General features: G+C 37.7%; 1 protein-coding gene across 1 annotated transcript in view; it reads right to left on the bottom strand.

Annotated features, from left to right (window-relative positions):
• Positions 1-6,886: 6,886 nt before the first annotated feature.
• Positions 6,887-24,976, bottom strand: part of LOC148423208 (mannosyl-oligosaccharide 1,2-alpha-mannosidase IB-like) — a 45,146-nt gene continuing 27,056 nt past the window's right edge. Inside the window, exons 7-14 of the mRNA XM_088415865.1 lie at positions 19,665-19,759; positions 19,421-19,544; positions 19,240-19,333; positions 16,235-16,350; positions 11,174-11,393; positions 9,555-9,727; positions 8,589-8,704; positions 6,887-7,606 (exon numbers count right to left, since the gene is read on the bottom strand). Coding sequence (XP_088271991.1) covers positions 7,471-7,606; positions 8,589-8,704; positions 9,555-9,727; positions 11,174-11,393; positions 16,235-16,350; positions 19,240-19,333; positions 19,421-19,544; positions 19,665-19,759 — 1,074 coding nt within the window. The 3' untranslated portion in view covers positions 6,887-7,470. The remainder of the gene's footprint in view (positions 7,607-8,588; positions 8,705-9,554; positions 9,728-11,173; positions 11,394-16,234; positions 16,351-19,239; positions 19,334-19,420; positions 19,545-19,664; positions 19,760-24,976) is intronic.

The following is a 24,976-nucleotide window of genomic DNA, read 5'->3' as shown; positions in this document are numbered from 1 at the left end:
TATGAAGAATGAATAATGCATTATAGTTTTGAATTACTGTAACTTCAACTTGCAACACTGCATACAGTACTGTTTTTTGACATGACTTGGAGTAACTTCATAAAGAAAATGATGAGTGGATGACTTTTATTTATTATTTATTTTTATTCATTAAATTCTAACACTACTGCTCACTTGAAAGATAAGTGGCTTCAAATGCCATGTGTTCGGTCCTGAGTTGCTTAACACATCTAAATGTCAATACCATGAAATAAAAGACAGGCTTCTGAACTTATATTTCATATTCATCTTTTGACCACAAACCCAAGTGGTGAGCATACAACAAAAACAAAGGAAATTACCTTGCCGTTCTAAAATGATTAGAGGGGACTCAAAGTGTTAAAGCGTTCATGGCTAGATTTTGAGTCTGGAAAGATTAATCCTATTTCCATCATTTCCAGTGAAACTAATTTATTAGTAGTGTACAATTAAAGAGCATGTTTTTGTGTCATTTCCTTGTTTGTTCCGGTGTAGTTGAACCAAGTTCCATTAACACATTTCACACACAAAATCACACACACACACGCACGCTCAAATGTCCGTGTGCAAACACAAAGTAATCCATTAATGGTGATGCTGAATCTTGTCTGTTCACTCCGGCTGAATCAGGCCAGTAATAGCTCACAACTTCATGTGACATCACTTGCTAGTGCTACAGGCCCGTCTTTTTATTTTTTTTACTTACAGTTGTTTGTTTGTCCCCCCCCTGGTGTGACATGATCACGACAACAAAGTGCTAACCAACTTTTTTCATATCATTTGGTGATCATCTTCATAAGGTGATATTTTGGTGTATGTTGTTCGCAAAAGTCCATAGACATACAGTATATCTACAAATTTTCCTGTTGCTTTCAAGGGCAGCTTACCAGAGGGTGGGGTGAGGTGGGGGGTTGGGCGCAATCATTGGGGTTCCGAACAGATGGATTCAAGGCTGAATTTCTAGTGCGCCTACATTTTGTAGGAAAGACAATTTTCTGCAGTGATGATACAGCAGTGAAAGACAAGGCAGGATGATAATGCACCTGTTGGCATTCTCACTGCTGATTAGTTGATACAATGTCTGTCGGACGCCTACTTTGAGGGAACTTTCTTGGAAACACTCATTAAAATAGACTTTGAATTGGGGGAGCACCCTAAAGAAAACCTTGATAGTCATTGTCATAACATTGATAATTTCATGCCACAAAATGAAATTATTGTACTGTGTTCACATGAAAAATGACTGTACTGCTCTGAAAAGATAAATTCTCAATAGCTTTGCTTTTGTAGAAACAATTTAAAGGGGAAGTCAAGTTAAAACTGTTCTTTTCTTGTGTTCTGTAAGAATCCCCAGTAGTCTAATTATGGTATTCTAATTAATATTGTATTTATTGAATATTAATTAAGCAGCAAAAGCCACCTGATTATATTAATTTCAGGTGATGCCATTTTCCCACATTCTATTGACTGAAAACGACATCAAAATTTCTATTTCTCAGTGTTCGGGTAATGACCAATAACACATATTTACCTGCCAATTTGTCAATCTCAGGGAAGGCAATTTTGCCACTTCTTTTCCTTTTGGCCTTTCCCTTGAGGGGCCGCCGCAGCAAATCAATTGCCTCCATCTAAGCCTGTCTCCTTTATCCTCTTCTCTCATTCCAACTATCTTCTCATCCTGTTTCTCTATAGCTATAAACCTCCTCTTTGGTCTTCCTCTAGACTTGCTGCTAGACAATTTCAAATTCAGCATCCTTCTTCCCAGTGATTCACTAGCTCTTCTTTGGACATGTCCCAACCATCTCAGTGAGGCCTCTCTGCTCTGACTTTTCCCTCCCAAAACCTTTCCCTGTCATAGTTCTCACACTTAAGGTCCCTACTTTCAGCTCTAGGCTCTTCGTGTTCCTCTTCAATCTCATTCCCGGGCCTCAACCTATCCGGTATGGAAGTAATCAGTTTCATTCGCGTGAATGGATTTGGGAGAAGTTTTACGTCGGATGCCCTTCCTGACACAACCCTCTGTCTTTATCAGGCCTTGGGACCCGCACAAAGAGGCGTTGGCTTGTACCCCCTTTGTGGCTACTTTGTCCACTGACAAATGATATAACAGTTACTTAGCCTATCACGCCTCGGCTCTTTTCTGAGTTTGGTCATGCGATGCTCAAAAGCTCTAAACTATAGGTGTTGGGTTTTTTTTTTTTTTTGCTATTTATGGCCATGTTGGGTCCATAACCCTGAACAAAACTGTTGGCGTTATTGTGGCAATACTGTACATGGCCATGTTGGTTCCATAAAACATGTGGCTGATATGCTAATATTAGCCTAATCAAGTCAGTATATCCCTCTGGTTCCATGTGATTTAATGCAAAAGGAGTTTCTTTGTAAATGGAATTTTAATTAACACAAAAAGTGTAAAATCAACCGAACAAGTTAAAAAGCAAACATTACAAGCAACATTTGTTGAGTCAAAACAACTCCAGTTCCTCATTTGTAGCAACAACTTTATTGAATTTGTCAGACTTTTAAACATATTTACACATACCTTTTCTTTGTAGTTAAGCAAAAATACAAATAGAGAAGACAGTCACTCACTGGCTGGCTTGCTGCAGCCACATGGTTGAGTGTATTCTGAAAACTACGATGAATGAGGGGAGGGTGGACTTGTGAAAATCAACATCTAAGTATATCATCTGGCCAAAAGTGATGCAGTTCTCCCAAATGGAAAAAAAAAGGAATCGGTTTTCACTTTAAATAATCATTTAACAAACAATACCTTTAGTGTATATAATAATGCAAGGTGTAGTCTAACAAAAATATCATAGAATTTTGTACTTTTCTCTCATCTGATAAGCTAAGAACTTTATTTTTTAAATATAAATTAAGAGAATTCAGTAAATGTGATGATACACGCTTTTCATTGAAAAGCGACAATGTGTAGTCTTTTTTTAATGTGACAAGATGGCTTCACTCAGTCTCCATTAAAAACTCATTCAGAAAACACCATTCGCATTTCAAATGTAATACAACTGTCACTTTAGTCCTGCCTTTATCCTTCATTTCACAGCTCTAACCCTTTTAGCAAAACCTGTTTACATACATACAGTACATGCTCACATACACACACACAGTGCTGTGAAAAAGTATTAGTCAGTTCCTGATTTCTGTTTTAGCATATATATCAATTGCAAGGGTTTCATTTCTTCAAAGCCATTTTAATATCACAAAGACAACCCAAGGATATATAAAATACAGTTTCTAAATGATTTTATTTACCCAGGGGGAAAAATCCATGTGAGGAAGTCATTGCTACTCCTTGTTAAATTATTAAACAACTGTGACAAACCACAGTTATGGAAAAGCTGAGTTCAATTTCACAAGCTGTACCCAAATCTGATTACCACCACCCCATCCAGAAGGTCGCAAAAGAACATAAAAAACATCCAAAGAACTGCAGGCCTTGCTCGGCTCAGTTAATGTCAATGTTCATGACTTTAGTATAAGAAAACGGGACGGATTCCAGGCAAAAAACACTCTTGTCACAAAAGAACAAGGAGGCTTGTCTCACACTTGCCAAAAAAAAACATCTTGGTGATCCTTAACACTTTTGGAGAAACATCCGATGAGTCAAAATTGGAGGGTGTGTTAGCATCCGGTGTAAAAATGGCACAGCTTTTAGTTAAAACAACATGAAGGCAACAGTCAACGGAGATGCCAGTGTGATGTTCTGGGTATGCTTTGCTTCTGCAGGACCAGGCCAACATGCACTAATTGAGGAAAAAAAATCAATTCTGCTGTTTACCAGATGATCCTTAAGAAGAACGTTTGACCATCTTTTGTGCCCTCAAAGTCACGCGCTTTGAAACACACCAGTAAGTCCCTCTCAGAATGATTAAAAAAGAACAAAATTCAAGTTTTGGAGTGGCCAAGTCAAACTTTGGATTTAAATCCAATCAAGATGCTATAGTGTGTGACCTTGAATGGGCAGTTCATGATAGAAACCCCTCTAATATGGCAGAGTAGAAATAATTCTGGAAAGAAGGGTGGCCCAAAATTCCTCCACGGTGATGTGAAAGACTCATCACCTATTATCGCAAAAGCTTTTCAGAAACTGCTACCAAAGGTGTAAAAAACTCGCTATTTGGTTATAGGGGGAGGGGGCAATTACTTTTTCACAAAGCATTAGATAGGTTTATATTCCCCCCCTCTGTAAATAAAACCCTCATTTAGAAACGGCCTTTTATATATCTATGGGTTTCTAAGTATGATATTAATATGTGTAACGTGATATGCAATAGTGATAAATGCAAAATCGGTGTTGGGCAAGTGACTTCAAAACTGTAACGCATTATTTATTAGTCATTTCAAAGAAATTTGTCACGTTACAATATTAACTGTATGTCAAATGTAATGCATTACACATCTATTGCATGACTTTTATTGGAAATATGGATTTAATAAATAAATGTAGCTCATTACACTCCTTACAGATCTAGCGGAAGGTTGGTTTAAGCCTAAACCCAGTACAAAACATTTAATCTGTATTGTATTGTAAACCTTTAAAGACAAGATTCAATTTTTTTTTTGTATTTTATTATTTATTGTATTTTAATCCCTTTTTTACAGCATAATGATGCATTGTTTATGCTTTAGGCAGTGCATTCCACAATTTCAATGTTAATATTCTAATTCAAGTTCAATCGACTAGGTTAGGGACAGACATTTCAAAAACAGATGGTTTTGGTGGGCCTAATGTTAGCAGCCAGCCTACGTCACCATTATTGTGCTCAACATATTGTTTAACATGAGTCTTCATCTTGGTACACATTGACCAGAACTATTTATATTTATTACTATTTATTATATATATTATATTTATATAATATAATATATAATATATATAATACAATATATAATATATAATACTATATATTATATTTATTATATACTATTTATATTTATATTTAGACTATTGTTAATAGCAATTGTTCAGCGAAAATTAGCATTAGCTTAACTTATCCTTATTGCTAGTTGCAACAAGGATCTTGCTGACAAGGTTTTGAAATGCTGGGGGATCCACTGTGAAAAACGGCAGCGTATTTTCTACGTACCACATACTCACGAGTGGCACATGGCACGAGTCTCCTAACCTCTTGAGGTCGAAGGGGCATCCCCGAGCGAGAGCGCTGATTTTGCCTGCTTTGTTTTATCCCCACTCTCAATCCTCCATGTTTTCTTTTCGCTAACTTCATGTTACTATGGGTCTGCTCTAAATGGTTTGCCAAATTACTGGTGCTATTTGGCAAAGTGGACAGCTTTCGGTGTCGCGCACCAAGTGCACCTAACGAATATATTTTTCTTTTCTTGATCACTGATGAACTGAAAGAGGCGTATGTCAATCTTGTGTACGTATTGTGCATATTCAACCTGTCGCCTGCTGCTGCCGCATTCATCTCTGCTGTCGTAGATATTTACAACAAGAAGTAAATATTTTGCACCGGAGTTTTCTCCTTTGAGCTTGTGGTGTTTTTGGAGAATTTGCAGAAAAAACAAAACAAAACAAAAAACCTTTCATGCTAAAAATACATTAGAATGCATTCAGTTACTCTCATTTGTACCGAGTAAAATATTACATTTTTTTATGTAATATGACACTACCGCGATACAGCAAAAAGTAATGCATTACTCCCAACACTGTGCAAAATACACAGAAACCAGAAAAAGGGCAAATCCAGTACTTTTTTACAGCACACCCATATATATACACACACACATATATATATATATAAATATATATATACATATATATATATACATATATATATATATATATATATATATATATATATATATATATATATATATATATATATATATTCACACACAAGCCCACAATCTCAATGTAAAAAAACACAATTGCATCATGTTAGACAATAAGGCTGAGTTAAGAATTCAAAATAGTAATAAAAAAAAGAGAGAACTCATCTGCATACACACATTACGGAGTTGGATTTAACTCTGTCAGGGATGCAACTAACAGTTATTTAACTGTAGATTATTTTGTGAATGAATCAAAAAAGTTTCAATTTCCATCCTCATATTCAAAGACAGGATATTTCACACTGACCGGAGGAAATGCACAAATTAGCTAAGATTTAGTTACTGGCTTCGTCTATGAAAGGCCAGAAAATAGTTTTCAAATTAGTTTTCCAAGGTAAAAGAAGATGCTTGCAAAGTATTTGTTTTTATTCAACGCACAAACAATAATTGAAGTTAAGCAGAACCACATAACTCTTAAGAATACTTACTGCTAACAGGCTGAAATTCCAAGAGTTTGAACATTTTCATATCAAGCGATTAATCAACAATCAGAATAGCTATCAAAAAATGTATTGATGATTGATTAATCGTTGCACTTCTCAAGCCATGTGCACTAGAGACAAATGCTTTTTTTCCTGATTGAGCTTCAAATCAGTCATCATTTTTTCCAATGCATCATCCAAGTCATTAAATAAGGGAGATTATTACTGATTGACAATGAAATTCATACATTATGACGTGATCGTTGTGAGTTGGTTAATTTTCAGAATAGTTGCTCAACTTCAACTAAAAGACTGCATTGAATCAGGAAGTTGTTTATTTCGTAAGTTTCAGCCTTTACTAACAGTGCATAACGGATGATTGTGAAAGCTTGAGTTGTCAGCTTTCACAATAGATTTTTTCGGCTCATTGTAATTGGCGCATTTTCTTGGTGCAAAAGAAAATGAATGCTGTGAGACGTCAGGAACAATAGATATACTGTAAACCCATGAACAAGACAACAAATGATTGAAGACAACATTTGGGTTAAGAAAAAAAATAGAAAACCTGATCACAAGAGCACAAATTAGATTTACTTCATTTCGGAACGCCGGTGATAGCATAAAGTTGATCGATATAAAGGCAGGAAGTTACCAAAGAACTTTTGACGATGAAGGCGGCAACCAAAGTCAGATGACTGCGTGACTGATCCCGCTTGTCCTCATCCTCAACATCAGTTTTAGAGAAGCAGATGAAGTTCATAGATGGAAAAAGATACATAAAAAAATAAAATAAAATAGTGGGAGGAGTCAAAAAAGCAGCATCCAACCGTAGCGTAGCAGCAGTTTTTTTGTTGTGTGTGGTGATGGTGATATTTTTAGCTGGGTCGATGATGTTGCCGCTGTCCCTTTGAAAGATGGACATCTGGCCAAGAACAGCTGCCAAGATTGTGGCATGAAAACAATCTTTCCGATTCAACTGGCGTCTAACCATCAAAGCGACAAAGATAAAGAGTTTGGTCAAACAAACACCAAACATTGGAACAAAAACTAATTGGTCCACTCCGGAGCACCAGAGTTCACAGGGAGATCCCAGCTCCGATATGGTCCTGAAAAACGTCAGTCCAGTGTCTGTCGCTAAGGGCAGGTGGCCCGTTCACTGCTGAGCTGGCTCACTGCCCGGCAGGGTGATGTTGCCCAAATGGAGCACGGGAAGCGGATGGGCCTCCGTGTTGAACACCCAACTTTCCAACGGCATTAGGTCATCGCTGGAGAACAGTAGGTATAGATACCTGGCAAAAAACAAACCACACGCACGCGAGTTAAAGTGTGATGAAATCTAATTCCTGTCCACAAGTGACCTTGTGAGGTTTGTGAACAAAACTTTTACAAGGGAAGTCAATCATCAGTGTGGTTTATGACATTATATATATATATATATATATATATATATACATACACACACACACACACACACACACACACACACACACACAGTGATCCTGCCTACTTCGCGGTTAATGGGGGGTGTCAACCCCCTGCGAAGTCTGAAACCTGCGAAGTAGGGTATCAGGGTATCAGTTCCTACATTTCTATGTACGCCCCAATATAGACGCAGTAACCATAAACAATTCTTTTTTGCGTGTATTTTTTGCGTATTTTATTTCTTTTCTCCTATTATTTAACATTACATTATCCTTATTAACATTGTTGTATATTTGTTAAATAACTAATATTACTTAGTTTGTTGAGAATTTGTTCTCAGGACTGGTTATCTGCACCAAGACTCCGGTGAAAGAGTACGCAAGTCATCACGTTGAACTTCACATTTATTTTGGCTCATGTATGGTGTATCATGTAGTATCTGTTGAATAATAAATCAACAACGTTAAAATCAGTCAACTAACATATAAACGCTTGCCAAACTTTAATCTTTGAATTTACTGTATTTTTAGCCGACATTAGGTTTAGCAACAACTAACAACAACTACTAACTATAAAGTGGAACCTCTACAAAAACGAACACATAAACAGAATAAACACTCATCGCTTACTAAACATAGGCAGTAGCGTGCGTTATCAACATAAATGATAATAAACTATAAATATGATCTTACGTTATCATTCACTACGTCACCGTAACGAGCCGAATGACGCACAGAGAACGTGAAATAGGAAACGGAAATGCAACGCGACCCGACAGTGATTCAACAAGTTATTTAAATAGACACATTGCCCCATCATGCGTCTGGCATGCAATCTTCAGCATCTTACTTGAGCGTCTCGGCGAGAAAGAAGCTCTGCTGTACATCGTCGTAGGTCGGGTTCGAAGAGTAGACGTCTTTCACTCCCGAAAAGCCTCCGCTGACCCTGCAGTACTTGTCGATGGCCTGCGTGAGGTGGCACAGTAGTTTGGTTACGATTAAATGCATGGTGTTTTGTACAAGCTATCATGTAACTCCAAGGTTAAAAATAATCAATTTTGCTTGGCTGTTTGCAATGTAAATTTTAGAATTTGTGTCTCATATGCCTCATGGAATCGCAAATTCGAGAGTCGAGCACCTGCCAAGGCACTCAAATGGTTTTTGAACAACAGTTCGTTTTTGCTCAAGTGCAAGGTTTGTTTAGAATGGGCCAGAAGTGCAATGAAATATATGGAGAAATTGCGCTGCCTGCTAATCTTCCCAATTGTAGTAAATCAGTCAAATATTGTGTCATTGCTCCAAAATAAACTGTACCCTGAGCAATGTATGACATGAATGGCCTTGTTATGTTTTTAGAATGTAGTGCGATGTCATGTGGTTGACTCTCGGCAGGCGAGCATTCTTTTTAGTGAAAATGTTACTAGGCAAGAAAATACAGTTTATGGCTATACACAATATCAATTAGAGAAATAAAAAGGATGGATTGTATAGAGTAAACACATTGTTCATTCATTTTATTGTCTTTAATAAAACCCTTGCTTCAGGTCGCCTGGATTACCTGCAAAAATTGTTCATAATTATTAGAAATTTTACAAATAATTAGCAAAACATAATTTCCTCCTCTAAGACCATTGGTTGGGATACTGAGCATGGATGTACACTCTTTCATGTATTATGAAAGATACCAAATGTGTATGTATATTGTACCACTTTTTTGCATTTCCCCCGATAAGGTACCAAGCATTGTGTAGTAGTATATCAAAAAGCCAAAGCAAGTGCAGTGTGTTTGTTCATTCTTAAGTGTGTGAAGAGGTACCTGGGCTGCTTCCCAGCCCCATTGCCGGTATTTTGGGTCATGGGTGAACCGCCACATGTACCAGTAGGTTTCGATGACCTCCGGTCGCAAGATGTAGTATTTCTCGTTCTGCCGCACAGCCACCGCTTCCAGGCCACTATCAAACTTGAAGGCCTCAGGGCCCAGCTTCACCACTGGAGGGGTAGTGAGAGCAAATGTCCAACTGTAATTGCTTAAGTCAAATTCAAATGGATACCGTAATTCCCCAAATATAAGACGCCCCCTTAAATTTGGCTCCAAATTCAGGTATTTTCCATGTTACCGTGTATAAGACACACCAACACTTTGGCAGTTGTAAAAACTACAGCAAAACAGAATAAATCTCACCTTTTGTAAACTTAATATTTTCTTGTGTTCATATCGGTAAGTTACAGTATATTGCGCCTTAAGTGTGTTACAGCTTCCCCACATTGTGAGCGTTCGATGAACGCCTTGCCAGTGTAATGTTGAATGTGCTCGAAGCTGGTGTTTTTCCTTTTCCTCGTGACACGGTTCGACTTTATTTGACCATAAATACCCGAAGTTGAGCATTATCCGTGTATCACCAAGTTTATGATTGTCAACTAATGTCCCCCTCTTCAAGCTCGTCGTATCTTGACAGTAGTTATTGTAAGGATGAGGCAGATATAAAAATGCATATGTGCGTCAAAATTCGGCTTATGTGGCTGACAGATCAATCTTCTTCATATAAGGGTTAAAAAAAAAAAAAAAAAAAATCAGGATGCACCCATACTTTTGGCTGTCATTTTGGGGGGAAAAGTGCATCTGAAATTTGAAGAATTACGGTATTTCTTTACAGTCAATTATATGAGGAGTTCAATATGGGAGTGAAAAACCAGAAACAAACTTCTGCTTTCTTTGAACTCTTGTCTTTTGCCTCAAAGTAATTTATTAGAGTAATAGCAATAAAATGAAATGGCATCCAGTGGTTCATTACACCCCTATCTACATATTCTAATGGCATTTAGCAACTTTTCCCATTCACAACAAGCCAGTGCTGGGCCCACTGTAAACCAGGTAGCTTGCGTTATACAATTTCTCATGAATTAACCATCTACTACTGCGGAAATGTGTGTTTATATAGATTACACTGATAACTATGAATTGTAGGTGTTTGGTGATCATTGTCACTTCTCTGGCATGTTTATATTATTATTTTTATTATTATTTTTAAATATCAATGGGTCAAAAAATCCCAGGGCCTGTGACGTAATCTATGGAAGTGGGAATTTTTAAAATTATTTTCCAAGTACCCTAGACTTATAAAATAAGTAACATATGCCATAAGTTTTCTTTTTCTGAAGAAAAAAAATAAATAAAAAGAATCGTCAGACGAAAGAGTTAAAACTATCTGATTTTAAAAATGCGAAAGTCCAAAAATCAACTCTCACACCTTTTACTTTTGTCTATAGAAACGGAGTGTGTTCAAACTGTACATGTTATCATGGCTTCCCATAAATAAACATTTTAGGAGTTAAACCTATGCTCCTGCTTTTGATGAACACTTTAGTTTTTTGGTCATGATGTTGTTTCTCTGAGACTTAGTATTTTTTCGGTTGTGCTGTTGTGGCATTACTCACCTGTCCTATCGTAAGACTCGTGGCAGGTGTGTGCGATCTCCGCGCCCAACTGCAGCCAATGTCCCGCCTTGTCATCGGGCGAGCCGTCTGCGCCCAGCGCGAACATGCCACCGGCAAAGCACGCCAGGTGACCCATCTTCCTCTCCAGGTGGCCGTTCTTCCACTCACCAATAAATGTCAGGCCACCGTTGGACTTGCGGATCAGGTGTCGTTCGATTGCCTGCAGGGGGGCAGGCATTTGCATATCAGACTGACAAGTCTTCTTAATATTTGAATTAGCCTGTAGCTAAATAAGTCCGTCAAATTAACATATCTCGAACGGATCTCAGAATGATTAAGTACCAATATCACAAATCAACACTGCACTTATCTGATCATTTCTGCCCAAAATTTTATTAAAACCACAAAACAACATTTTATCTCAATTCACCTGGTGGCATTGGTGATTAAAAAAAAAATCTCCGTCAGTTGGTCAGTTTTGGTGTTTTTTATTCTCCCAGGGGATTGCTGATTGAAACTATATATATATATATATATATATATATATATATATATATATATATATATATATATAATATATATAATATATATATTATATACAGAGACGCCCAATCACACCTAAGGACAATTTTACTATGTCCAATTCACCTGCCATGCATTTTTGGGGAGTGGGAGGAAGCTGGAGTGCCCGGAGAGAACCCACGCGGGCTCGGGGAGAACATGCAAACTCCACACAGTAAGGCCGGAGCCAGGTGGATTTGAACCGGGACCTTTGACGTGCTATTCACTGCGCCACCAAGCCGCCCATACACACACACACACACACACATATACATACACACACACACACATATATATATATATATATATATATATATATATATAGTGTTCGGAATGAAGTGACAATTGACAATAACTTATTAAGTTTACAAAATATTTTACAGCGGATTGGAATTTTTTTCCGCAATAAATGAATGAGCCACACTTCTATGCAATTATAATGATATATTGAGTTAATGATTGATTTGATAAAATTTATACATAAATATGAACATATAAAACTATTACTGTTCTTTTAGAGCATTTTTCATTTTCATTACGTACATTATGTTCATTATGTACATAACCATGATCAAACATATCATGCCATTAAAATTGCAGCTTTATTTTTTTCCCCATTGAAGACAGCCCATTTTATTTTAAAACAAAATATTGAATATGTTAAAAAAAAAAGTACCATCTTTAGTACAACTGAATTAAGAAATACAAACATACATTGACATTTTCCTTGTTTTTTAATTATTCTTGGCATGTCACTTGTCATGTTATCTTTAAACCAAAACCCTCCTTCTCTTCCATGCAAGCCAAAAAGGTTGAAAACAAAACAAAACGATTGCCATCTAATTATTTTCAAAGCGGCAGTTTGTTGACATGTCTGCAAACACTAGTGACGCCATTACTAGTCCTATTAATGTGGAGCTACACCACCTTTCTATGGATGACCACTGTGAGGCGCACTAGGCTTTGAAATAAATACTTAAAAAAATAAAGAAATACACTTTTAAATATCACCTGTAACCGATAATTATACTAAAAGCAAGTTTGTCTGAATAGCATAAGCAGCTATACAGTGCATCTGGAAAGTTTGTGCTTCATTTTTTCCACATTTTATCATTTCATAGCCTCACTGCAAATTGTTCTAAATCAATCTTTCGCCTCAAAAATCTGCTCACAATTATGACAATGTGATTTTAGTTTTTTTAAAATATATTTTTTGAAGTTACTAAAAAAGAACTACGCCTTTGGCATGAAACTCCTTTCACCACTGATCATTCTTGTGATGGTTCTACAGCTTAATTGGAATTCATCTGTGATAAACTCAGTTGCATGGACATGATTTGGATAGACATGCACCTGTCTATATAAGGGCCCACCCACAGTTGACCGTGCATGTCAGAGCACAAACACTGAGCATGAAGTCAGAACTGTCAGTAAACCTGCGAGATGGGATTGTCTTGGGCACAAATCTGGGGAAGGATACAGAGCGATTGGGGCAGAAGGGCCTTCGTCAAGAAGGTGACCAAGAACCCGATGGTCACTCTGTCAGAGTAACATGACAGTAACATGACAATATGGAGAAAGTGAAGTGCAGTAAATACTTTAAGCATCCAAAAAAGGCATGGAGGGCGTGTTAAGACACACAAACATGCCAAGTCCTTATCTGCCATGCATGCCAAGAAGGTAAAGAAAAACAAAAAAAAACAGAACAAAACAAACACACAAAAACAACAACAACAGTATGTTCCCTCAAATTATTTGCAAAGAGGCGGCTTCTGGAGTCAACTCAGTAAGCGGCCAATCATCATCAAACACCCCTAGTGTTAAGGTGGTATCCTACTGATAAGCAAATGGCTCCAATTCACTTCAAAGGCCAACTTTAAATTAATACATGGACACCAAATATCACATGGATATACAAATTTCAGCATTAAGGAGAATACCCTCTTTGAAAAACAACAGTTGAAACAATGCCATTGAACAAAGTACCTATTTTTTTCTTCTTCTAACATGACAATGATCTATAGCAGTGGTGTCAAAACAAATTTTTATTTTGGGCCGCATTGTAGTGATCGTTTCTGACAGAGGGCCGGAACGACTGTGAATTCAAATACATTTTAAGTGTGTTGATCACACATTTACCAAGATTTGATATCAGAAGCTGGCAAAAACTGTTCAAAAGAGATTTGGAGGATAAGAAAATATTTGTTTTTCTTCCCCCAAATTTTTAAAAGTTAAAGACAACTTGCAATTTTGGGATTTTAGTCCCAAACCTGAAGTCAAATCAGCATTTCAAGGGCCACAAAAAGTGAGGTGGCGGGCCGGATCTGGCCCCCGGGCCTTGACTTTGACACCTGTGATCTATAGTAAACATCTGAGGCCACTGTTGTATTCCTGATGAAAAAGAGGGTGAAAGTGATTCAGTGGTCAAATATGTCTACTGATCTAAATCCTATGGGGAATTATGAAGAGTTACGACGGCCATCACTCTACATCCAGTCTCTAAAAGAAGTCATTTTTGAAAAGAAAAGAAAAATACAGTCTTACTGTATTTGAAAAGTAATGCATTACACTACTATTGCATTACGTTTATTTTACTCTCACCACCATAACTGCAAATATGGATTTGCCATTCTCACTGTAGTTCATTGAGCTCATTACAGATCCAGTAAAAGATTGGCTTAAGCCTAAAACAAGAACAAATTATTTCATCTGTACTGTATTGTAAACCTTTAGAGACAAGATACAAAGTCTTTTTTTGTATTTTAATCCATTTATAACTTAGCTTCATAGCATAGTCATGCATTATTTATGCTGTCGGCAAAAACATTTACTGCATTTCACAATTTCAAAGCTAATATTCAATTTCAAGATCAGTTGGCTAGGTTAGAGACATACTGTACGTTTCAAAAATAGATGGTTTCTGTGGAGCAGGTGTCATCAAGCTTTTTGAAACCGAGAGCTACTTCTTTGGTACATGTACTGAGTAATACAAAGAGCTACTAGTTTATGTGAATACCCTGATCATGTTATTGATTTCTCACAAAAATTAAGAAACAGCAGTAGTAAATATGTGAATCAAGTGTAATATGTAATGTATAAGTCATATATGCATAATCAGTAAAATTCCTGGAAAACATAATGTTCAAGTATACTATTTGTAGAACAGGACTGCGGGCTACTCATGTGATCCTTGGGGGCTACCCAGCCCCCACGGGTGACCCCTGATGTGGGGTGAACGTTAGCAGCTAGCCTACATCATTGTAATTGTATATCATCTAGATACACATTGACCAGAACTATTTATAGACTAATATTTATAGCAATTGCACAGCATATATTAGCGTTAGCTTACCTTGTTGTTATTGCAAGTTGCAGCATTATCTTGCCGACAAGGTTTCCAAATGCTGGGGAAACCACTGTGGAATGCGGCAGCTTATCTTATCACCTAACGGATCATCTAACCTCTTGATGTCGAAGTGTTATCCCTCAGTGAGAGAGCGCAATCCTACGCGTGGTTTTTTTTTTTGCTAACTTCACAATACTATGGCCCCGCTCTAAATGGTTTGTCAAATGACTAGTCCTATTTCGCGATGTAGACAGCTTTTTAGGTATCGTGCACAAAATGTACTTAACGATTATATTTTTCTTGTCTTTATCTCTGACGAACTGAAAGTAATGGTCGTATGTCCATCATATGTACATATTGTCCATGTTCAACCTGCTGTTTCATTTCAGCTGTAGTAGATCAGGAAGTAAACATTTTGCTCTGGACTTTTGTCCTCTGATCTCAGGCTAAAAATGCATTGTAATGCATTACTGTACTCTCATTTGTAATGAGTACAATATTACTGTTGTCTTGTGTGTAAAACATTACATTACCATGTTACAGTAAAAAGTAATGGATTATAGTCATTACATTACTTTTGTAATTCATTGCTCCCAACACAGCTGAGCATGATGTATTCAACAACTTTTGGAGGTTTTTGTTTTATGTTGTCCCTCCCCAGGTATATAAGAATGTAACCTGCTATTTATTGCTCTTTCAGTTATGCTCCTGAAATGTAATTCCTGAAATGTGACGATATTTGACCTTATGAGTTGAATTATTTTTAGTGTGCTAAAGTGTTTTCAAAAATAAGTGGACACATTTCTATTTACAGTGTTCTTTTTTATTTTTTTTAGAAGATCCAATCCGTGACTAAAAACCGTGATCTGACGAGAAGCCAGAGTTCTCTGATCCGTTGCACAACTAATAGGAACAGAAAATGATATATAAAGTGGGCATGAATTGTGTGTAAACTTAAAGGAAAATGCTTTTTTTAAAATAATGTTATTAGACTTTATGCGTCAAAAAGTACCTGTGGTAATGGTGCTTTGTATCGGTATGAGTCACATTCAAGAGAGAAACACTGGTGTCGGTTTTTAAAAAAGCAGTATTGAACATCCCTACTAGCAGTAACGGAGCACTATGTGGACATGCCAACATAACCTGAGTCTTACCTCAATGGCGTCGTCGTATGTCTTGCGTGCTTCCGTGTCCGTTTTGTCCGACATGAGCCACGCCTTCAGCAGGTATTCATAAAAGCTGTCCCCGAGACCGCCAACTGAGGTGTGGTCTGTAGACAGAAAATACCTATTTTAAAAATTTGCGATTTTGAGATGCCTTTCCAAAACAGATTTATGCAACATTTTAAAGTCTATCACCCCTTCAAGAGACCCAAAGAATTAGTATAGCCCCTCTACTACACACACATCCACAAAAAACAAACACTATCCCCAAGAAATTATGGTTAAAAAAAAAAGGCTCATTTAATCACACAAACATGAAAAAAACACCTAGAGGTCAAAACTTGAGGCAAGCATTTAGCTATTACAATTGCTTCTCTTAATTTCATTGCATACAAGCTATACAATGACAATAAATCACTTTATTTTATTATAGTAAGTGGGCCATTGCTGACCCAATAAAGTACACCTTTATATAAAAGAATATTGGAAGACTTATAACTTTACAACCATGGCTTTTCAAAGTTGTACATATACTGTACATACAATATTGTATATGATTTTATGAATTAAAGGGCATTGTGGTATTTTCTATCCATCCATTAATAGACAGCTTTATCTGGGGATGGGTCGTGAAGGCAGCAGCTTATACTTATACTATATATCTCCTTTGGCACAATAGCAATTCAATTTCTCTTGAAATATGAGTTATTGTGTTGGCTATATTTCTAACCCAGAAATAAGCAGAGGTGGGCAACTTAGATTTTTTTTGCTGGTCCGAAATTCCACAGTGCCCCGCCCCCTTATGTCATTGTCAGTTTGCCATTTTTTTCATGCCAAAAATAGTAATCGTCGGTACGTCAGACGTCGACTGGTCCGTTGGTAACATCTGCCACCCTGTAAACGTCCGTCACTCCCCCCCCACACACAGCTGCCAACTTCTGTTGTCAATCCCCACCAGCCTACTTCAGCCAACCATGTAAGTCACATTGCACTCAAACTATTACTTTTTACTATTTTTGTCCAGACACAATCTATGTAGCTCTACTATTGTATTGCACTTGAAACATAGAACAATGACGTAAGCGGAACATAAAAACAAAGTCAACTAAAGCTTTTAACCTTAAGCTATAATACACCATCATGTTGATTAACCTGAAGGTGGTACAAAACTGCAATTGATAAACATGTCCACGGGATGGCAGTATCATACTTTACATGATACTTAAATGCTGGATGTCGGTTCTCATTTACAGGGTGACCCCAAAAAAACGGGCCCCAACTCTAATGAGGCCCCGTTTCTTAGTGTTTTGTCCGAATGAAATGAAACTTTGGTCATAACTAGTTTATATTCAAAACATCACATCAAAACACTAGGGTCTTTGGCCTTTTTTTCTCCGTTCTACAGCATATGTTCTCGATGGCCTCCATTTAGCTCCGTGCATTTCTTGAGGCGCAGCACGAAGTTGTCCAGACCATCTACCTGTCGCTCATGAGCAAGTTCTGGTTCCAGCAAGACGGAGCAAGTTCTCACACCTCACACCTGTCCCGAGATTGTCTGAAGGAGAACTTCGGAGGCCGAGTGATCAGCCTCAAGACTGATTTTGAGTGGACACCCCATAGCCCGGACCAAAGCCCCCCAGATTTTTTTCTTTGGGGCTATCTTAAGGACAGAGTCTACACAGGGAAACCCAGAACCATTATGGAACTCAAGAAAGCCATCAGGGCGGAGATGAGAGCCATTACCAATTCAGTCTGTAAGAACGTCATGGACAACTCCGTGCTGCGCCTCAAGAAATGCACGGAGCTAAATGGAGGCCACACAAAACTGAATAATTTACACACATTTAATACAAACTATTTTAGAAGAATTTTGCACGGATGCTACTTCAGAATGTTTCTTTTCTTCATTTTTTTGCTTCATCTAAAGCATTTTAATAATTTTAATTATGGGTGGATTTTTTGGACACATTTAACAATAATGAATTGGAAACTCTAGTGCCTGTTATATCATATTTGGTCAGATACAGGATCTATTCTAGATCGTCGTTACTTCAAGCGCAACTCCAGCCCTCCGTGTTCCTCGACTACAGCCAAGGGATGGAAATGGGAAGGGGTAACAGTCCATTTACTGTACAAGGTTTAACTAAATATGTGTGCTGCAGTTATCTTTGTCTCAAATGTGTAAAGTTTAAATACATCCACATTTACAAAATTCTGGTACATACATACACATGCATGAAAATTCCCGTGGGTGGAGTGGGGGTTCTACTTTACGGATTTCACTTTTTGCAGGGATTTTCGGTCCCCTTTAACCATGAAAAATGAGGAACCACTAGAATTGACATTATCAAAATAATCGTTCTTTAGATTTAACTTCATCCAAAGAACCATATTTTCAGCAATATAAGGCGCACCGGATTATAAGGCGCACGCTCAATTAATGACATATTTTAAAACATTTTCCATATACTGTATAAGGCACACCGGATTATAAGGCGCACCCTCAATTAATGACATTTTAAAACTTTTTCAATCACAATATAGTAATACTCAAAGTAATAGCAATTATAACTCAAATAATAACTAAACTCTCAATAGCATAATAACTCAATATCAATATGACCAACCTTGTTCAACTGTAAACACACAAAAGAAACGGGTAAAGCTTACTTAATCAGTTCATTCCCCATCTACGAATCCCAATCTCAATATTGATCCATATATAAGGCGCATCTGATTATAAGGCACACCATCAGCTTTTAAAAAAAAATTAAGGCTTTTAGGTGCACCTTATAGTGCGGAAAGTACAGTACTAAACAAACTCCAAAATATACAACAATCAAAGATATAAACTGTTTCTAAGGTTGTTTTCATAAGGCTTTTAAATGTCTTCATATTATCTCTTTAAATTATTACATCTTCCATTTGCTCTCATCATGGACAGTCAATCCTAAAAGCGGAACACGTCCATTTTACAATACATCAAGTGTACTCACGTTGGCCCCAGCGACCGGTACGAGGGTTCAGGTAATTTGGGTAGAGCCCGTTTGGTCGATCCATTTTGGCTAGTAGCTTTCGGATGTGCATTACCTGCAAAAGCAATATGTAACTTTATGACATTTCAATTCATTAATCTTTACCTACTTTTCAAAACAGTCATGCAAATCCAAACGTTACCTTCTGGTAGTAGACAGGGTTCCCTGTCAGGTAGGTGAGGTGAACAAACTCCATGTGCAGCGTTCCAAATTCGGCCAGGATGCTGCTGCCAGCCGATGCCCAACCCCAATTACGACCAACACCACTGTGTGAAAAAAATGCATCTATTTTATAACACTTTGTCGAGACTACATCCGTTGAGTAAATTCGCTGCTCTGGAGAGGGAATATGAGAGACAACTTTGATATTACTTGATATCACTCACCTTTTCAAATTGACCATGGCCCACGGGATCCCTGTCGGGGTGTTGAAGGCAGGCAGCAGCTTCTCTGCAAGTTGCACCGCCTTTAACTTAAACATCTAAAGGAGACAAGAAGTGGATCAAAACATGTTGAAGTGAATTTAAACCAAGGTTTTAAATTTATTCTCCAGGGTTACATTTGTTACATTGTTTAGGTCGCTTTTGTACGTTTTTAATTTACATTTCCAGCGATCTAGGCATCATTTCAAGGGTAAATAACAATATTTGTTTTGGAAAACCTGACCATGTAAGTTTAACAAGAATTAGTTTAGGGCAGGGGTCACCAACCTTTTTGAAACTGAGAGCGACTTCTTTGGTACTGAGTAATACGAAGGGCTACCAGTTTATGTGAGGACACTGATCATCTTTATGATTTTTCAAAATACTTAAAGAAAAGCTGTGGTGAATATGTAAATCAAGTATAATATGTAATGTAAACGTGATACATGTATAATTGTTAGTAAAATTAATCAGATATCACCAATCTTTTATCATTTGTAAGCTATTTGCAGAACAGGCCTGTAAGCTACTTGTGATATTCAAATACTGTTCTGCAAATACGTGGATAACAATGGCATGTATTGATTCTACTGCAAAGTATGTTCACTAGCGCACTTTCAAAAGGAGACACACAGTTGCAAGTCATGCTCAGTATACAACGCAAGAGAGTTGACGCAAGAGAGGCTAAAATCTACTGTTCAGAATGAGACGAATCCTTTTCACATATTTTTGACCCTGATTGGGTTATTCATTGTTTACTGTGTTTGTTATTGTTGATTGTGCACTGTGTTTCTTCGTCTCTTCTCACTAGCAGGATGTTTGGTGTGGATGGGGTGATTTCCCTGGATGCAGATTTATAATTACAATAAACAGTGAGGAAGTGAAGAAATTATTTTAAATGACCTGCCTGACATTATCATGGTCTAAGTTAAGCTAGATTTCTACAAGTAATTGTCCCGTTAAGGCGCTTCAGGAGCAGCAAAAAGGTACATGGATGTTGCAATGAGATGCAATAGGGAGCTGCAATCCGTAGCATAAACACATTTTAAAAGTTGCAAATAGGCACGTTGTTACACACTGTAAAATCACCTGCAAACTGCTAAAAGCTGGAGAGACACAAGGCTACAAAGCACATGAGGACATACATTCTTTTTTTTCCTATGCAGAAAAAATTACAAATAAATCAACTCACAACGTCATAGGTTAAAACAGTTGATAATAAAACAATGAATCTGGATGAATAAACGGACAGTCATATACATCTAAATTTGAATCAAGAGAAAATATGCCTCTTAAGATGACATGGGGAAACTGATCTGTTTGGGAAAAAAAATCTCTATCATTTGATCTTGTGTATCTGTATTTGTCTGGTCAGCCACACCCACTGTCATCTGCATTGAAAAAAAAGGGTCAGCCTGTCCTTGAACAATACAATGAACTTTTTAAAATATTTCATATATATATTTCACATGTATCTGAGGCATGGGGACGTGTACTGTATGTGTGTGTGTGTGGAGGGGGGGGCTAATGAACAAATAAAAGACAGCATCGACATATACAACCTGTACAAAGTCACATTTAGCTCTATTAGCAGGATAAATTATCACTTTAAAACATATCTTATGATACAGTTCTTCGTTACTAATTTAAAAAAAAGTTAGTAATTTAATCTATGTACCATGTTACTGAATTACATCGTGATTAATATTATTTTTGAATTACACCAATTCTAAAAATGCTAATTAGAGCAAATTAAAATATACAATACAGCACATATTTGTATATAGTCAACACCCTTATTTGCATGGTGTAGGTAAAACAAATAGAAAAAAATAGCTATGTAATTGACACCTAATGAAATCAATGTTTATTCTGTATTTATTTATGAAAAAACAGACTGAAAGCTGGATGAATGCGGATGTGTGAATCCACTGAAGGCCGTTTAGTTGCATGAGGTAAGGTAAACAGACAGGCAGATATAGATAAATGTTATTGTGTAATTAGTGGGAGAAATGTACAAATTAAGTTCATGAAATAAATATTTGCAGTGGTAGCTTCACACCCAAGCACACGTATGCATACCCCTTAATTATAAAACTGTGATGATGGCAAATTGTTTTCTATTCAGATGTCCAGGACATACGTAGAGCACATATTTAGTTTCCAAAAAAGCGTACTATGCTAAAGGTGGGGGATTTTTATCCTTCTTGAAGTTAGCTAATGCAGGACCTCCCAGATGAACTGCCAGCCAAGTGTGCTAAAATGTAAACATACTACTGCCACCTGCCAATCATGCACATTGTGAAGACACGTTATAAACATTCAATTGACACTTCACGCAGGACCTACAAAATAACCGTCCTTACATATTCATACTCTAAGGTCAGCTTTATTGTGACGAGCACCACGGTGTAACTGCATTCCTCACATTTTTGTCACCCAAAACATGTAAGCCTGTTTTCATCTTAATTTTTATTTCCTACTGACGAAAATCAGTCATGGTGACGGAAAACTTAAATCCCTGTATTTTTTATGCACAAACAAACTACGACTTCCTCTCCGCACTGCTGGTGGCGGGAGAGTTGGGCACCTGGTTGGCCCGTCACTAACCCGGACGTAGGCCACCCTGGACCAGATTTGAGTGACCGTGCCGAAGAGGTGAAGGCACACCGCAGTGACATTAGCTTTTCAACATCTTGAAGGCAATGCAGTCAGCGCAGTACATTGAAATATTTGTTTTCATTAGGTGGCATTATACGTCTTTGTAAAGTTCATGTTTCTTGTGCATGTACAGCAGAGTGAAAGAATTTGTGATGACGGAAATGTAAAATGATGAATTGCATACATTTTGTATGGTAGAAACGCCCTAATTTTGTAAACGTGAAACAATATAGTACACAAAGCCTTGCCTACACGTGCCATCACTCCTCCATTATGATTACTGCGTGTTAGCCCCACCCTACCCAAGAGGTAGACTGAAAATAGAGCAGAGTTGAATCTCTTTTTAGTTGATAGCAGGCATATCTGAATGTAGGGCATCCAAGAGAGCTTAATTTTCCGGCAGCTCCCAAATACGTTGACTAATTCATAGTGAGGCCATGTTTCCATAAACCCTTGTCCCATTCGTTTTTTCCTGTCCTAACTAGTGAATTTTTGATACTGCTTTTTCATATCCAATAAAGACACTTTTGCTTATAACTACACCACAACTTGGTTTCTACATCGACAGAGTCATGGTATTACTGTGCATGTCTAAGGGAATTTTGGCATTTGGAAACAACTATATCCTCTTCACTATTGTTAACAGGCGAGTTCTGTGTGTGGATGCGCGTGGGAAGGAGTGAGAATGGTGGTGGTGGGTGCAGGGTTGCATGCCGAATTACAGAAGGAGTACTTGCCAAATTACAGTTGAAGCAGTGTGTGAAATAAAATAAAATGACTTCAAATAAAAAGACTGCTGCATTGTGAACTCTGCCTTCCCGTAGTTATGGGCTCCAGTTTGGTTGACGTGTGACGGCTGCTTCACAGGGGCAACTTTGGCTCTGGAGAGAGAATCTCCCTGAGTCTCCCAATTAACCCTTTACTGGGCACAGTGGCCACTTTTGGCTGATAAAGGGCCTTGATTAGGCACAAGTTTTACTATTTTAAAGTGCTAAACAGGCAAGAATTTTCAAAATTTTAGAGAAATGTAGGGGTACGTTAGAATTTAAGCAATAGCTGTTACGGATGATTACGGCTGTTTTGACTGTTTGAACTATCCGGCCGAAAGCGGCCTATGTGCCCAGTTACTGTAAGGGTTAAAGTCAGTGGATGTGATTGTTCCTTTAAGACAGTGCTTCTCAAATAGTGGGGCGCGAGATGATGCTTGGGGGGGGGGTCATGTGGAATGTAATGGCAATAAATTTTCATCATTTTCTTTTAGTTTCAGGCACTTTGGTGCACTTGCTTCTTTCTTTCCTATTTAAACTAAGCTGTAACCCGTATGAACGCAATAAAAATAATTAACAGTTGATTTATATTGCGTTTTTCTGTTGATAATGTTAAAAAGGATCCATGTGTAGGTATACTTAATTTTCATCAATAATAATCTTATTTATAGTCAGTGCATCCACGGGGGGGGGGGGGGGGGCAAAAGTTCTCTTTTCTAGGGGGGGGCCTGGCAAAATATAGTTGAGAAACACTGCTTTAAGAAAATCTTCCGAATGGGCGTTGTGTTTCAGTATGGTGGGGAGGGATGGGACTCACTGCTGCAGACGTTCGGGGAGAGTAAGCGCCGCTCTTGTCACGCTCTGGCACACTGAATGTTGTTAGTTTTAAAAGAAAATAAGGTTCGTGTCCAATGTGAGACATGCTTGTTCAGACTCCGTACTATGGTTAGAAGATCACTGGGGATGGGGAAGAATGATAGGCAAGGTTTTATTAAACACATTCCAGACACTGTATGTGCATACAATGACCGTCAGGGGGCAAATCCTACTTTGCGGGATTCACTTATCTCTGTAGTTTCCCAGTCCCCATTAACTGCAAAAAACAAGGGAACACGTAAAACTATTCTGAATTCCTCAAGCAGTGTTTCCCAGATGGGGTACTCAGGGGCATGTAGAAACATTTAATATGTTACTGCCCAAAACAATAAAATGAAAATGGCACAGCCATTTTGATGCGTCAAACAAATGATAATGCAGGATAATCCACCCAGGGGAGAATGTTTCATTAAGTACATTGTCTCTTGGTACAGGAACAAAGAGATTGCCATTTGTGTCTGTGCCACGTTCAACAAAGTATGTTTTAGTGTAGTGGTGTGATTCACCTGGTTATTGGGAGTGTTGTAATACTGATTATTTGTCTTCACAGTGTTATGTATTTATGGTTGGTTAGCTTTGATGCAGGGCTTCCTAATCTTTGTCATGAAAAGTTATGTTCAAATAGAGGAGTATATTTCTTTAGATAAACTATAGCCCCTGCAATGTGGTCACATACTAGTGATTGCTATTTGGTGCATTGAATTAGTGATTCCACACATGTGTAAGATGTCCGACTGTGTAAATATTTAACTCAGTGCACCTCGAGTCAGCTTCTGAGTGAAAGTTCAGTAAAAGTAAAAAAAAAAAAAAAAGTATGTTTCTTTTTCTCTTTAAATAAAAACAGGCAAGTCATATCACATCTCGCGCCATCTAGCTTGCTTTGTTGTTGTTTCAAGGGGAGGAGGAGTGGCTCCTTCAAGAAAATGATCGAAAGTCCAGTAACTGGTTGTGGCTAATGCTAGTTGTTGCTGG

The sequence above is a fragment of the Hippichthys cyanospilos genome, chromosome 5 (genome assembly GCF_059441005.1).
Source record: "Hippichthys cyanospilos isolate Australia breed blue-spotted pipefish chromosome 5, RoL_Hcya_1.0, whole genome shotgun sequence".
NCBI classification, from domain to species: domain Eukaryota; kingdom Metazoa; phylum Chordata; class Actinopteri; order Syngnathiformes; family Syngnathidae; genus Hippichthys; species Hippichthys cyanospilos.
The sequence above is the reverse complement of the archived record's forward strand: the minus strand, read 5'-3'. Positions and strand labels throughout refer to the sequence as shown.